We start from the raw sequence: 15,197 nt of genomic DNA, 5'->3' as shown, positions 1-15,197 counted from the left end.
AATATGATATTAATTTTTATAAAAACATAGCACAAAAACTTCTGCGAGACTGTTTTACGGGTCAATTTTGTAAGACAGATTTCCGATCTGACGTCATTCATGAAAAAATATTAATTTTTATGTCAAAAGTATTATTTTTCACTGGTGTTGACTCATATGACAAATGACCTATTCAAAACATACATATCAATAGGAATATATGTGTCTTGATGTTTCATAATTTGTGATTGTCAAAAAGGTAAAGTTTACGGGGAGATCGGAGATCATGTCAAGATGTTATAAAAAGTAATACACCATAACTGTCTGAAACATAGAATAAAAGCATACGAGGAAATTATAATAAATCCAATAACTTGGAACAATTCATTCATATGTGAACTATTCTTACATGCGACTGCTGACTAGCTGACTCAAACTGTAATTTAAGTAGCTAGCACACACACATTCCCTATAAGGCATAACACAAAGCACACTGTGTTGCAAGAACACAAACAAAATGGAAAAAAACGCAAGTTTACCTGAAAAACCAGTAGCAAATGTCTCGGGTTTAGCCTTGGGATTTTTCCCATTTGAGGGGCTTAACTACTTCCCATGTGAAGTCAGGTTCATCTCTTCCAAAGTGTCCGTACGCGGCGGTTTTCAAGAACCTTCCGCCACCACCCCTCTTCAAATCCAAGTTAATTGAGATCATTCCAGGTCGGAAATCAAAATTTTCTTTCACAATTTGCAGGATTTCCTTATCAGGGATCTTCCCCGTGCCATAAGTGTCAACAAAAACAGATAACGGATCAGGCACACCAATCGCGTATGACACTTGTACTATGCACCTGCGAGCAAGTCCATTAGCAACAATGCTCTTGGCAGCCTGCCTCACAATATATGCACCACTTCTGTCAACCTTGGTGGGGTCCTTTCCAGAGAAGGCACCACCCCCGTGGGCGCCCCAACCACCATAGGTGTCAATAATGATTTTTCGGCCCGTGAGACCTGCGTCACCATGAGGGCCACCAATAACAAACCGACCAGATGGATTGAGGTGGAAAATCGTCTTCTCATCAAGGTACTTCTCTGGGATGACTGGCTTGATGACATTCTCCTTGAGATCCTTGGCAATCTCGTCATTAGTAACCGTCTCATCATGCTGAGTCGAGATGAGAACCGTGTGTACCCTTATTGGAACCATTGCACCATTTTCATTGTAGTACTCCACCGTAACTTGAGTCTTGCCATCAGGTCTCAACCAGGGACATGTACCATCTTTGCGCACTTCTGTCAGCCGAGCACCTAATTTAGTAGCAAGCACGTGGCTGAGAGGCATGTACTCGGGAGTCTCATCCGTGGCATAGCCAAACATATGTCCCTGGTCACCAGCACCAATCTCTTCAGGGCGTTTGGTCAGGTGACCGTGAACTCCTTGAGCAATATCAGGGCTTTGCTGCTCGATGTTAACTAGGACCTTGCACTTGTCAGCATCGAGACCAACGTCATCGGATGTGAATCCAATATTGCGGCATGTGGTGCGCACAATCTTCTCATAGTCTATGTCACCCTTTGTTGTGATTTCACCAAAGACCATTACCATGTTGGTCTTGGTACAAGTCTCACAAGCAACTTTGCTGTCAGGGTCTTGTTCCAGGCAGGCGTCGAGTACTGCATCAGATATCTGGTCGCAGAGCTTGTCGGGGTGGCCTTCGTTCACAGATTCAGAGGTAAACAAGAAGGTCTCCATTTCTACACCTGGGTGGAAAAAATTCCAAATCCATCATTTTAGTCCTTGAAACAAGAAAAGTGGCAGTAAAAATCCAAATCGACACAAGAAAACCCGAGTCACTGACTCACTCGAGATATAAAACGTTGGGTTAAGATATCAATGTGAATATCTAAAGACTCCAAAAAGACAGATTCTACATTCCAACTGAGGTTTTCTTCGTTTAGCACCAAAAAACCAAGATATACTGCACAACAGTTTATAGAATAAAGGGCATCGCCTTATTTTGAAATATTTGAAGCTATTTTAAATTTTTAACATGTCTTTAAGCCAGAAAGTCCCCGAGAATCTTTTCTTTTTACAACGAGAAGCATGCTGAATAGTCAACTTATTGGAAGTTAGAATAGAATCCAGCGAACAAACCATAAGATAATCATAACAAGAACAATCAGAAATCCTTTAATGAAGGGTAATCAAAGCTTATTGCCCCGCTAAACGAGCATATCGGGTGTTAAAATTGGAACTTAGACCTACCTCAACCCCAAAAGTTAGCTCAGGGGAGAGGATTGTCCAAGTCCATACATGCAACTCTCGGGAACTCTATCCAACCGATGTCATGTGAGACATCTTAACATACTCATTCACACTCAAGAATGAACAACTAGAGACATTAACAGGTGGCCCAACTATAAGCAGTCCAATACAAAACGATGAGCCTGAGCTATGATACCATGTTAAGATTAGGACTTGAACCTACCTCAACCCTAAAATCTAGCTAAAGAGGTCGTAACTTCCAGAAACTCTATTCAACCCTGGGACATCTTAACATCGTGCATAGATCTGAGTTGAAGGGAGGAGAATAGTCCCTTATATGAATCATAATTAAGTAAACAGTAAAGCGATGAAACTCGTCAGTAACTATCACTGATCAAACCTGCCAACCTTCAGAAGCAAAAACAAGTTCAGATCTTTCATATCTCGCAACTGTCTACTTCACATCTCGTTATAATTGCTAGACCTTAACCAAAGAACTTGATAAAAAGATTCAAGATCCATGAGTAGATCCCAAATCTAGTAGCAAAAGTTGGGATAAAAAGATCTATTAAATCCATTGGGAAACAAACATATTTACTCAACTATTTACAACATGAACTTAATTACCATGTCAAAAAGGACATTTTTAAAATCATCAACACAATCAAGAAATTCTACACATACAGAGAAGCCGTGAATAACTCACTCAGAAGAAAACACTCAAATCAAAGCACATCAGCAAGAACAACATTAGCCAATTAGCCCATACAAAACCCACGAATAGAATCCTCCACAAAGGCTAGAACTAACAACAAAAAACAAAGATTCGCCAAACCTCCCGTGCCTCAGCAGATGGAACCAAGGACCGACAGAAGGGTGCGTTGCTAACTCTATCTCAATTGGGTACTTGGTACACCTTGATAGATGAAATGGCAAGCCTATTTATAGAAAAGATTACAATTCACAAGTCAATCTGACTAAAGAGTGGGGACAAAGGGTGGTGCGTTTTGGCCATGTTTTCACCGTCGGATGTGGTTTGGGAATTTACGGTCAAGATCAAAGGGAGTACGTGGATGACGTTTCTGATATGGAAAATAATAGATTAATTATTCATTAATAAACCATAATAAATCGAGGTGAAATACCATCCGAATTATCTAAATAAATGATTATACTCGTTCACTTAACACATGACAAATATGTCGAATGATGAATCATAGTGGTTTGTCAATATATTATGATTGAATAAGTTATCATGATTTATCCGCTCAAGACATTTGTCGTATATTAGCATGAATAATATCATCGGACAAGTTGTGTAATAAATGTTTGATTGTGTATAGAATAATTTTAATGGACAAAGCCGTCGGTGTGTTTCGTATTGGATCCCATTATTGCTATTTATACCCATGGAGAGAGGCTTTAAATTAAATATTATGGTTCTGTCTGATAAGATTTATGTGGCATTATAAAAACGATCTCATTTCATTTCAAAAATTATATTTATATAATTTATAATAAATAGCAAAATGGAATTAGTTGTTTTTATATTTAAAAAATAAAGCATTGTGGAAAAAATCTACTAACTTCTTATTTATTTTATATTTTGTTTTAAAATTAGCAAAAATGTTTGGTGGTATATCAGTTTTGATATCCTGCACACCTACCGTGCACACCTATGTGAGCACCGATGAGGTGTCACTCACCCATTGGATGTGATAAAATATAGAAAAATTGCACATCCAATGGATGAGTGACACCTCATCGGTGCTCACATAGGTGTGCACGGTAGGTGTGCAGGATATCAAAATTGTATATATATAATAGTATATCATAAGTTAAAAGGCACAAAAAGCGCTCTTACCTAACTTCTTTGAATAAAATAATAAAATTTATTTTGAGATGGTATCACGATTTCTTATATGTGAGACATGTTTACAAGATCTATAATTATTATAAATTTAATATTTTTTCATGAATTGAGTTAGATCGAAATCTATCTCACAAAATTAACATATAAGATGATCCCGCGATAATTTTTATGAAGATAAAAACTTGTGTGAATATTTTGTGAGACGGGTCTCTTATTTGGATCATCCATGAAAAATTATTACTTTTTTTGCTAAAAGAATTACATTTTATTGTGAATATTGATAGGATTGACCCGTCTCAAAGATAAAGATTCGTGATACCGTCTCATAAAAGACCTACTCTTTTATGAAATAAAATAATATGATTTACGGCTATTTGATACAACTTCAATTCAGCGTGGACCTAAAATTTATGGCAGTGGATTTTTTATTATTTACTTATTTGGTCAGTTTCGCGCACACCAACAGTTTCATTTTTATAATATATTATGTTTTATTAGGATCTACACTACATATAAAGTACGGGTCGAATCGGGGTCATTGTGTAATTTTATATAAATAAAAATCTTCTCCAAATTACAAAATTGCTTCTCACGAGTAAATTTAGTTTAAATCTCCACGTTCAAACTTAAGTTCGCTTTCAACATATGTCATAATTATATGTTTGTACTCCTTGATTTAAAAAAAATTTATGCGCTCTCTGGATTCACGTGTTTTTTTTTGAAGAAAATAGGTACACAACATTAAAAATATTGTACTGCTATATATGATATTTAAATAACAACTATTTCAGATCTTGTATTGATATATTATTAACGAGTACTCAAAAATATATTGTAAGTAATTGATATTGACTACACATTTGTCTTTTCATATAAAAATCTATACAAAACTTTGAAAATATGATATTAATATATGATATTTAAGTATCAACTGTTTCATATATGATACTAATATATGTTTTTTGAATACTAAAACATGTGTGAGAAAAGTTTATATTGATAAAATTGTTCTAATTTTATACTCAAAATCTTATTTTTTTGTATCAGATCTAAAATAGTTGATATTCAAATATTATATATTAGCATCATACTTTCAATATTTTGTACCGATTTTCATCCGTGAAAGAAACAATTTTTTTGAATCAGATAATACAAATAAATATTTTTTCGGTCAGAGACTAAATGTAAAATTAATTTTAGTTTTGGAGATTTAAACAAATTCACCCGTTTCTCACAATATATAATATATAATATATAATTATAAAATGCGGCTACTCAATTATTAAATTAAACATATGAAATGATGTAGGCTTACAAACAAAGTATGTAATATGTATTATATATTGAGATCGGGCTGCTACAAATTGGGCCACACATCTGCGTAGGCCCAACATATTTATTCGACAAATTATTTGGTACATTAATAAATTGGTGGCGTGCGCCGTCTTAATTTGGGCTTTTTAAATCTGATGTCTCTGTCTGTTTTTTTTTTTTTTTTTTTTTTTTTTTTTTTTTTTTTTTTTTTTTTTTTTTTTTTTTTTTTTTTTTTTTTTTTTTTTTTTTTTTTTTTTTTTTTTTTTTTACTTCATCTGACGTTGGATTCTTATGCTAAAAGATAATCAGATTATATTATCTGATTATGTAAAAGACATGTTTAACCAAAATTATAGTTTTTCTTATGATCTGATGTCATTTGTTCGATTTCGACGGCAAAAAATGTAATTATTGAGTGGTATTAAGACATCAATTCAAGCATAGTTTATAAATCAGATTTACAATCGTTAGATGTGGACAATCGCGTATGGATATCCGATACCCTGATCGGGTAGAGTTATTTTCAAAGAAAACGGGTTAGGAAATTATCGGACCACATATTTTATATATGTCGGGTATGATTTTTCTTACTCGATCGTGTACCCTCTTAGAGTTAATATATTACTCTATAATAACTACAAATTAATTAAATAAACACTATTTTCAGTCACAATATTATATTCCCACTAAATTATTTATTGGTCGAAACCGAACAAGTCGTATATCCGATTATAACTATCCAAACCCGATAAAACCTAAATCGTGCCCAACCTAGCAACCACGACCATCACCATAACATCAGCTTTTGTTAGCTTAAAAAAAACATTAGCTTTTGGTACTACGTTATGTTCGGAAACAAATTTGTTTTACATTTCTTGAATTGCTCAATTCAAATATTTTTTTTTATGAAAAAGTGGAAATGATATTTGTCGAATTATGATACGATGAGTTCATTTTTGGATTTTTTTTTAATTCCGATTTAGCTGAGGATTGGAGCTAATCAACAAATGGAGCGATGGAGCCCCGCCGATGCTGATCATCTCCCCCGATGAATCACACCATACTGTCATATACATCACTTCCTACAGGAGGAATGGATGGAACGGCTGTTGACTCTGCTCATCTGTTGAGCCAACTGGAGGCTATTCTTGATACTCACCCTTGGATGTAAGCCATACGATATTATGTAATGATTTCAGGGTGAATTCCATCGATTTCTCCAAGGTTTTTGCGAAAATGAAGCATCTTTTCACTATGCCATACTTGGCAAGCTGGTGATGCTGCGCTGCTGGGTTTTTAGGAGGGTTGGATTCAGGTTATGGCCTCATGGGTAGGTGATTTAAAGGGAGAAGTAGGGAAAAAAGTGAAATATCTTTAAAAGAAATCGTAATTAAAATGGTAAATATTCATTTTCAAGTAGCAGTGCGGCGCTGGACGTCACTCACGCCCTGATTTTTAGAAGTCGTCTAGGCGGCAACAAGAAAAATTAGATATTTACCGCGTTTAGAACCCTGTCAATGAGACATTTGAAAAACTTACAAGGACGTGGATTGATCATAGTGATTAAAGTGTTATGCGTTGGACAAACTCCTGAAGGTAGATTTTTGTAATTTACCCTTTTACAAGAATACCCATATTTTTTCTTCTGCTGTTGATCACAAATTAATCAACCAAAAGATACTCTGATCTATAAATTTTCTCAACTATTAAGACTGTTAGAAGCTGTCACCTTGTTTATTGGTGCAAGTTGACGAAGCATACATCTTTTAATAAGTTTTTCGGAAACAAATAGATTATTGATTCAGATTTTGTATATTTATCGGATTTTTTTATCTGGCGTCGTGTAGTTATAATATGTAGTCAATGTACTGTCTTCAGTTGTTATCTTTAAGGATTCTTTTTATTGCAATCATGTAAATGGATCATTACTAAAATATTTTTATGTTGTTTGTGATATGAATGATATTTTATTCTTTCAGTGATGAATTGGGGTTTGTTCATCCATCCCAATTTGCTGCACTGGATGAAGAGGCCAATGGTTCACTTGTATCAAAACCATCACATTTTTGTAATTCTGATACATTTTTTTGGAGTAATGGACATAAGTTGGGTATATCAACACTTGCTCTATTTCCACTATATGGTGCTGCTAAAGATGCCTTCATGGATTCTTTTAGACGATATAAAATGTTATTAGACTCTCATGGACAGAACAACAAATCCATCAATGTTAAAACATTGAAGTTCTCACAGTCTGACCTAGACATTGTGGAAAGTGAAGCGATGAGACACAGCAGGGTTCTTGTTCTGTTGAGCTGTGATTTTGGCACGGCGTGGAATTCCAGGTCTATTTTCTTCTGTTTGATGTCACTTGTGTTAATCTGAAAACCTAATTTCAAATTATGTCGAGAAAAGGCAATCAATTTTCCGAGCTTCCTCTTGGTGATAGATATACTGAATGAAACCTTTTTATATCTCTTGCAATTTGTTGGATCTTCTGCAACCTGATGAAGCATGAATTGCTTTTCTGGAAAATGACATTAAGAAATTTGGAACTTCTGTTAGGTCAAGTGAATTATACCGATTTCTTTCCCTTAATTTTCTAAATAGTTCCAGAAGTGAGCATGATCAGTCCAAAGTTCTGTTTATTGTACTCTTCTGATTCCTGTTGGTTTTCTTTGTCAAAATTTTAGCTTATGTAGTTTCAACTTCATTGTTCACAATTGGGAATTGGAAGTTATTGTGATTGCAAGTAATTCAGTTTATATTGAAGGATTAATTAGCAAAGCGAGAGGAATGCCTTCCATATCCTCTACATTGAACAATATATAAACTCAATTGTGATGCTAGTGGTTACTTTTAGAACCTCACATGTTGGATACATCTTGTGAAGTTTAGTTGAATTTGTAAAATGCCAAGGGAGTTCCTATTGAATTTTTTCTCTCTCTTTTTGTGCCGTGAGGGAACTCCAAGTGAATCTTCTGGTGACCTAATCTCTTTGAAGGATTAGTTTTGCAAAACAAAGCATTCAAAGAATTTATTGAATGTGTGTATGATCTTAATTTGCCTTTACTTCCATCATGTACCTTCATGGTGGTGTTCTAACCTGAAGAGAGCAGTTGGCTTCTGTCATTTGTGTTTTGTAACATTCAACCATTACTCAATTCTGTCGTAGACAATATAATCTGTGTGCTTTTCTACTGGTAGGAAGTTGGTTATATTAAGGAAACAACAATTTCCATTGTTCATGGATGAACTACTGTTATCAACTTTGGTTCTCTCCTATGCACCGAAGAGTGAATGTGCTTGGAGCCACAGGTAGAGTACATCATTTTCTACATAGCTGTGTGTTTGTGTGTACATTCTGTATGCTGTCTTATGCAGTCATAAACATGTGTCTACATCTAGATGCTAAAACTAATTTGTGCATTCATATTTTGAGCCTACCTTGTAATGATGTTCACACTGGTAGGAGATGGGTGATCAAGATGATAGCAGACAAGTGTGCAAACCTGCAAGAGATTGTGGAAAGAGAATCTGTTTTAGTGAAAACTATAGCCGAGGTTTATTTCTTTCCAAAGTTGTGATTTACATCATAGAACATCGATATATGTGATATGTAATGATTTGTCCTCATGCATCCTCTGCATTAGGATTCTTTATAATGAGATTGTGGAAAGAGAATCTGTATTAGTGAAAACTATAGACGAGGATTATTTCTTTCTAAAGTTGTGATTTACATCATAGAACATTGATATATGTGATATATAATGATTTGTTTTCATGCATCCTCTGCATTAGTATTCTTTTTAACATTTTATGTTTTTTTGTTGCAGAAATGGTAAATTCTCACTGTTCACTTGTTTTCTTCTGTTTGTGCACTTCTTTCACCTTTCCATCTAACATGAAGATTTATCTTCATCTGCTAATTTTTGGTGATACCTAAAATAACGCAGATTAACCGCTATGTTTTTTCCCTTGGCTGATTTGGCATAGACATTGAGGATTTACTCTCTCCGGTCATAGTAGAATCCACCTTTGATGATTGCCTATAACTTGTCATTTTCTAATTCTTATTCAAGGGCATTGTGTTGCTTTTTCCTGGTTGACATTACAGATTATACTTTCTACCTGATTTATTCATTTTTGTTGTAGAATTCAAAAATGAACTATCGTGCTTGGAATCACCGTTGCTGGTTAGTTTCCTACATGTCACATGCACAGGTTAGAATATTGTTAAGACACCTTATGCTGATTGTACTTTTTTTTTAATCTCATTGCATTGTGCAGAGTGCATGCACTCAGAATTTATCATGTACATTAAAATTTTCTTTACCACATAATAGGTAATCTTCTTTTGTGGCTAGGAGAGAAGAGTGTAGTGTAGGCTTTGGTAGTTCCCATGTCTAAATAATCCCATGGCACTTCGACTGGCTCAACCGTTTCTTCTTTTCTCTTCCAAGCTGAATTATGATTCCCTATTTGCACCTCTCTCCTCTATTTGTGCACCTTAAAAAATGATTTTCATGTCCCAAAATTTGTTTTTCCTGAATTATTGTAGTGTCCATCAGGTGATACTCGAGTTGCAAAATTCTCGAGAATGGACAGTGCTTCATGTTGCTGATAATTCTTGTTTGCATTACCAGACTGTAAGTTTCACACTTGCTGGCATATTTTCCTGATGTTGTGGAAAAACTCTTTTTGAAATGTGAATAACTTCATGTGATTATATAATTGTGGAAAAGTTTATCTGGTCTCATTTCCTGGCTGTGTTCAAGTAGTTAAAAGTAAAAACTAATCAACATGTTCTTTTCTTGTGACATTTGTATATTTTCTATTGAAACCGTAGTGCCCAGCTCACATTTCCAAGACTATCTAACAGGGTCTAGCTGTCACAGTTTGTTGGCAGTGATACACATTTGATATAATAATGGAACTCCAGTGCCTCATTTAGCATTAAATTTCTTCTAATTTTCAATATATTAGCATGAACCTGCATCACATGACTTAAGATAGAAAGAGATTCTCGTAGGAGTCCACTATCAATACCTTAGATGAAACCTTGGTTTGACGAAAGATTGAATTAACAAATATGCAGAATATTCTTGCTTGACCGGGATATCAAACCATACCTCTCTCTCCCATCATTCTTGCTTCACTGGAATATAGAACCATACCCTTTATAGTCCCTCCTGATCAAGAATATCAGTGGAAAAAAAAACTATATTATCAAAGTCTTGTGTTTGTTCTATTACAATACCAAAAAATATTGTGGGAAAAACTTCCTAAAAATGTTTTGCTTGATGCAGCGATTACTACTCCAGATGGTAGAGAATTTAAAAGATGATACTTTCTCATGTGCAGAATTTCATCAAATGTGGAAGGTTTGGTGTTGCCTTTTTTACCTATTGCAAAGATTTCTCATGAAATTATTATATTTTTATAGCAATTATGGAGCACTAATCATTTGAAAAATGCCCAATCTTTATGATCTGGCGAAAAGTTGAGATGTTTGCTGTGTCAATCTTTCTTCCGATAAAAATAATGTCTTCAAATTAGTTTATGATGATCTAGAAAGCCTCGTACTCAACTTAATGATTTGTGTAGCATTGCAACTAGATAATTGTTTGGGGCACACTGAACAATATGATATACTGTTGATCTGATTTACATGTTTGGTTTAAGAAAGTGATGGCTTAAGCTTTATAGAATTCATTATCATTGGCTTGCTTGATGATCATGTAATCGTTTCATGTTATAGTATCACTTGGATCAACAGGATGGGTTTATCTATATTTTGAAGTTGTCTATCTTTTTCTCATGAACTTCTTAAATCTAATTCTCTATTTCATTTGGCATACTATATTATAGGAGGAGCTGCACTGGAATGAGTTGTTGATAAGGCGTTATTTCGGAAGAGAGGTATGCCTGTCGCTAATGTTTTTTTGAACTCAAATGGCTCTCAGAACTTGCAGAAACAATTACTCGAATTTATATTGTTTCAATCCAGATGAACTCGTAGGTTGATTCTTTTCTCAATTTCTGACTCGCCGTGTCAGGACTGTTATGATTTTGTAATATATAGCATACAATATTAAGATAGTAGAACTATGTAGACATCAGATTTCTTTTTAAAGGTAATCCAACTTCATTGAAAGCTTAAAAAACAAAATAGGAGGGAGACTAGACCAAAACCTATCAATAACTAAAATACAAATCCTAACAAGATTATTAAGTGAACTAGGTGGTGACAAGGACAACCAGATATCACTAAGTTATCCTGGAAGAAGTATGGACATCATATCCAATAAAGGCTAAAAACTTTTTGATGTGGCCGAAAAGAATATTCTCCGAGTCTAAATGAAACCATCTTTCATCGATGCTGACTCCAATGAACTGAAAGGCTCTAATTGGGTTCACGTGATCTAGAAGAATACCATCTATGGAAGATTCGCCTGGACTCCCATTAGAGAAACCGTCCGTTTTAAGTTTAAACGAGCCAGAATCTGGTTTGCTCATCTAATAATCATTGTAACCCGTGTAATCCTTTCAATAGCAAGTGAGATTAATATCTATCCAATGTTCAAATTTGTATGTTCATGAATCAGCACATAGAAAGACAACGTTTATAAGCATTGACTCGTTGACTTGTCGGATGCTTTATATGAGTTCATTTCGGGCTTGCCCTGCACTTCTATCTACGTTTGCCCTTTGAATTGCTATTTTGTTACAAGCAAGGGGAATAAGACTGTTGATTGCTGAACCCTAGACAAGAACATATATATTATTGATGCCCTAAGTCGTCAGGAAAGTATGACTTGCTCTCTCGATGGTTTTAAAATGCCGAAAGTTCCACGCAGAGTTTTTCTTTTGTGGTTGGAGATGGCAACTATTTTCCATTAAAATTAGCTAGGCTGTAGGTTTTCTTTTACCCAAGTTGTCTCCTTGACACTTGGATCTCTCTAAAGAGGAAAATACTACCTAATTTGTGCGCTGCCTTTTACCTGGATAAGGTTGTTAATGTTTGTTTTCTGATATGTGTTTTTTCCAAGGGTTTATGGCTTCACCGTCGCTTCCTCTCGCTGTTCTGGATGAAACATTTGACATCCGGCAATCAAAATATAAATAGTCATTCTTTGTGCAAAAGTTCTGAGAATGATGACATCTTCATGTTTATAAATGCTGAATTAAAGCTACTCGGTCATTGCACAATCATCCCCGATAATGTGTTTGAGGATTATGAGGCGCAGGCAGTTCATTCTGCCACGTATATCATGTGGCTTGCAAAGGTAAATTGATTTTTACTAGTGTCTGATACCTAATATGTATATTCTTTTTCTCATCACCTTAATCATTCACTCTTTTCTGCCGATGGTTATTAAGCAAATGCCCACGCCCTTTGGGATCGAACTTAGGAACAGTTCACTATATGGGGCACTCGAGACATCACTCAAGAAAACTGGAAAAAGTTTCCTTTTGGAATCTGTGGCCGAAAATTGTGTCAGCATACAACAATCATTGAACTGAGGAACCTGTTGCATGATAATAGCGATTGGTTTAACCCCGTGTACAATGATTTAAGATGGTGTTGTTTGAAAGATTGGGATGTATCGGTTCAAAGAAATTCACATGCATCTCTTCAATGTATTAGGCAGGAAATGGTTCAGTTGATGGGAAATTTTCGGTTCTAGCCGACGGCGTTGCTATTTTCGTGTTGCCTACACAAAAATGAGTTGTAGCATAGGTTGCTTTTAAGTGGTTTGCAAAATTAGAGAGCACTAATTTTTTTGTTATAAATTCAACAAAAAAATGATATAAATACGCCAAATTTAATGATACTTATCTAGATATTGAACTCCAAAGGATTTAGGTTCTGCAGCATAACCTACAAAGGGTGCAAAGTTCTCCGCCATCCAAATCTCTTATTAATTGTTTTTTTAAGTACTCGTTAATTATTTTGTGTATTGTTTATTTGGTTTGTCGATGACAAATTTGAAAATTAACTAACATTTAGGAAGGGTGTTGAGTGAAATAATTGTTCCTATCGAGTAGGACAATCGAAATGTGGTATTTAAACTGCTGCACGATTTAAAATATTCAAGTTATATTATAACCATCAGCAATAGCTTTTGGTAAAGCGACAAACGTTTAGTGAGACAAGATCACGAGTTCGATTCTTATTGATTGCAATGAATGTAATTATTGAGAGGGAGATTGTTGGGTGTAATAATTATCTTTGTCAAGTAGAACAATCGAAACGTGTTGTTTGAGTTGTTGTACGATTTAAAATATTTGAGTTGCATCATTATCATCAGTTATAGTTTTTGGCAAAACGACAATCGTTTGGTCCTATAGAAGTAATGTTGACAATCAGTTAGATAAAATGAATAGAGTGCAAATAAAACTCTCTTACTCACAATAGATTAGATAGATACATCAATGTTCTTAACCGTTTTATTTTTCTGAATATTAATTACTTTTTATTTTTCAATTATATCGATGCATTAGAAAAAAAGTGCATCTTATTGTCGTCTGTTTTTTTAATAGTAGGTTGTTCTTGATAATGTTAAATAAACATTAATGTAATAAAAAATATCTCATGGTCGCAAATATATAATGATAAACAGTGAATTATACCAACACAACTTTTTAAATATTTTTTCTAGATTTATTAAGAAAAAGACTTTAAAACAATTAAATATCGAAAACTTGTTGATATTTTTATTTAAATATATAATTTAAACTTATAATATCTAGTTAATGACCACAAGTAGAATAAAGAGATTAAAAAATTAGAAATTCTAAAAAAAGCGTACATATAACTTTTATTTAAGTATATAATTTATGGCTAATTATCACAAGTAAAAAAAATACATATCAGAATGATTTTTTTATCATATTTTATTCAAGTAATTTATAAATATAAATCATAAAAGTATAATGTTTGCAAAAACTTTTATTTAAATACATAAGTTCGAGTCAACATCACAAACAAATGGATCACATATTAGAAAATTAGAAACTATAAAAATCATATCATAATTAGAGCTGTCAACAAGCCAACACGTGGGAGGGTGGCTTGACCACCAAAAACCCGCCATTTGGTTGGGCAAGTCGGGCCGACCATCATCTCGACGGGTTGGAAATCCTCAATTCAACCCAACCCAAGGTAAGTTGTGGGGTAGAGGGCTGAACCACAAAAAAATATTTATAATTAATTAAATCTATCATTTCATAAATAAATAATTATAAAAAAAATCTCAACAAAATTCTTAATTATTGATTTCACACTTGTACATTTTAGACAAAGTATTTGATACAAAAAATTACAACTTTCAATAAAAAAAATACACATACCACAATAAAATCCGTAATTCATAAAAAAATTCCCTTCCAGACCCACAGGACAACCCGAGCTCGCTCGCCCCGGCCCGTGCAGGCTCATTTAGATCCACCTTTAAATAGGTTCACAAAATTACAAACCAATCCACTTAAATTGTTTGGCGGAATGGGTCAATATGACGGACTCAACCCAAATTGACAGCTCTAATCACAATGATCTTTTATCATGTTTTATTCAAATAATTTATAAATGTAAACCCAAAAAAATGTTGTTGAAACAAACTTTTATTTAAACATATAAGTTTTAGCCAATGATCAGAAGTAGAGAGATTTAAAAATTAGATGCACAATAAATTTTTTGACCATATTTTATTAAAGTANAAACTCATATGAGACAGTTTCACGGGCCAATTTTATGAGACATAT

The 15,197-nt window shown here is 34.2% G+C and overlaps 2 protein-coding genes across 3 annotated transcripts; one reads left to right on the top strand and one right to left on the bottom strand.

Moving 5' to 3' along the window:
• Positions 1–340: 340 nt before the first annotated feature.
• On the bottom strand, positions 341–3,224 carry LOC140962835 (S-adenosylmethionine synthase 1). Of its 2 annotated transcripts, none has more exons than XM_073421870.1 (2): positions 3,078–3,224; positions 341–1,737 (listed from the first exon to the last, which is right to left on the bottom strand). In XM_073421870.1, the coding sequence occupies exon 2, from the start codon at positions 1,727–1,729 to the stop codon at positions 548–550; it is 1,182 nt and encodes a 393-aa protein (XP_073277971.1). In that variant the 5' UTR covers positions 1,730–1,737; positions 3,078–3,224; the 3' UTR covers positions 341–547. The 2 variants fall into 2 exon arrangements, with proteins under 2 accessions (XP_073277971.1, XP_073277973.1); XM_073421872.1 differs by lacking the exon at positions 3,078–3,224 and adding an exon at positions 2,949–2,972.
• A 3,012-nt stretch (positions 3,225–6,236) lies between these two features.
• Positions 6,237–13,400, top strand: LOC140962858 (uncharacterized). Its single transcript, XM_073421906.1, has 10 exons — positions 6,237–6,596; positions 7,409–7,774; positions 8,637–8,747; positions 8,902–8,992; positions 9,585–9,653; positions 10,001–10,078; positions 10,739–10,813; positions 11,301–11,351; positions 12,482–12,718; positions 12,813–13,400. The coding sequence occupies exons 1-10, from the start codon at positions 6,478–6,480 to the stop codon at positions 12,954–12,956; spliced, it is 1,341 nt and encodes a 446-aa protein (XP_073278007.1). The 5' UTR covers positions 6,237–6,477; the 3' UTR covers positions 12,957–13,400.
• Positions 13,401–15,197: the final 1,797 nt, after the last annotated feature.

The sequence above is a fragment of the Primulina huaijiensis genome, chromosome 17 (genome assembly GCF_012295235.1).
Source record: "Primulina huaijiensis isolate GDHJ02 chromosome 17, ASM1229523v2, whole genome shotgun sequence".
NCBI classification, from domain to species: domain Eukaryota; kingdom Viridiplantae; phylum Streptophyta; class Magnoliopsida; order Lamiales; family Gesneriaceae; genus Primulina; species Primulina huaijiensis.
The sequence above is the reverse complement of the archived record's forward strand: the minus strand, read 5'-3'. Positions and strand labels throughout refer to the sequence as shown.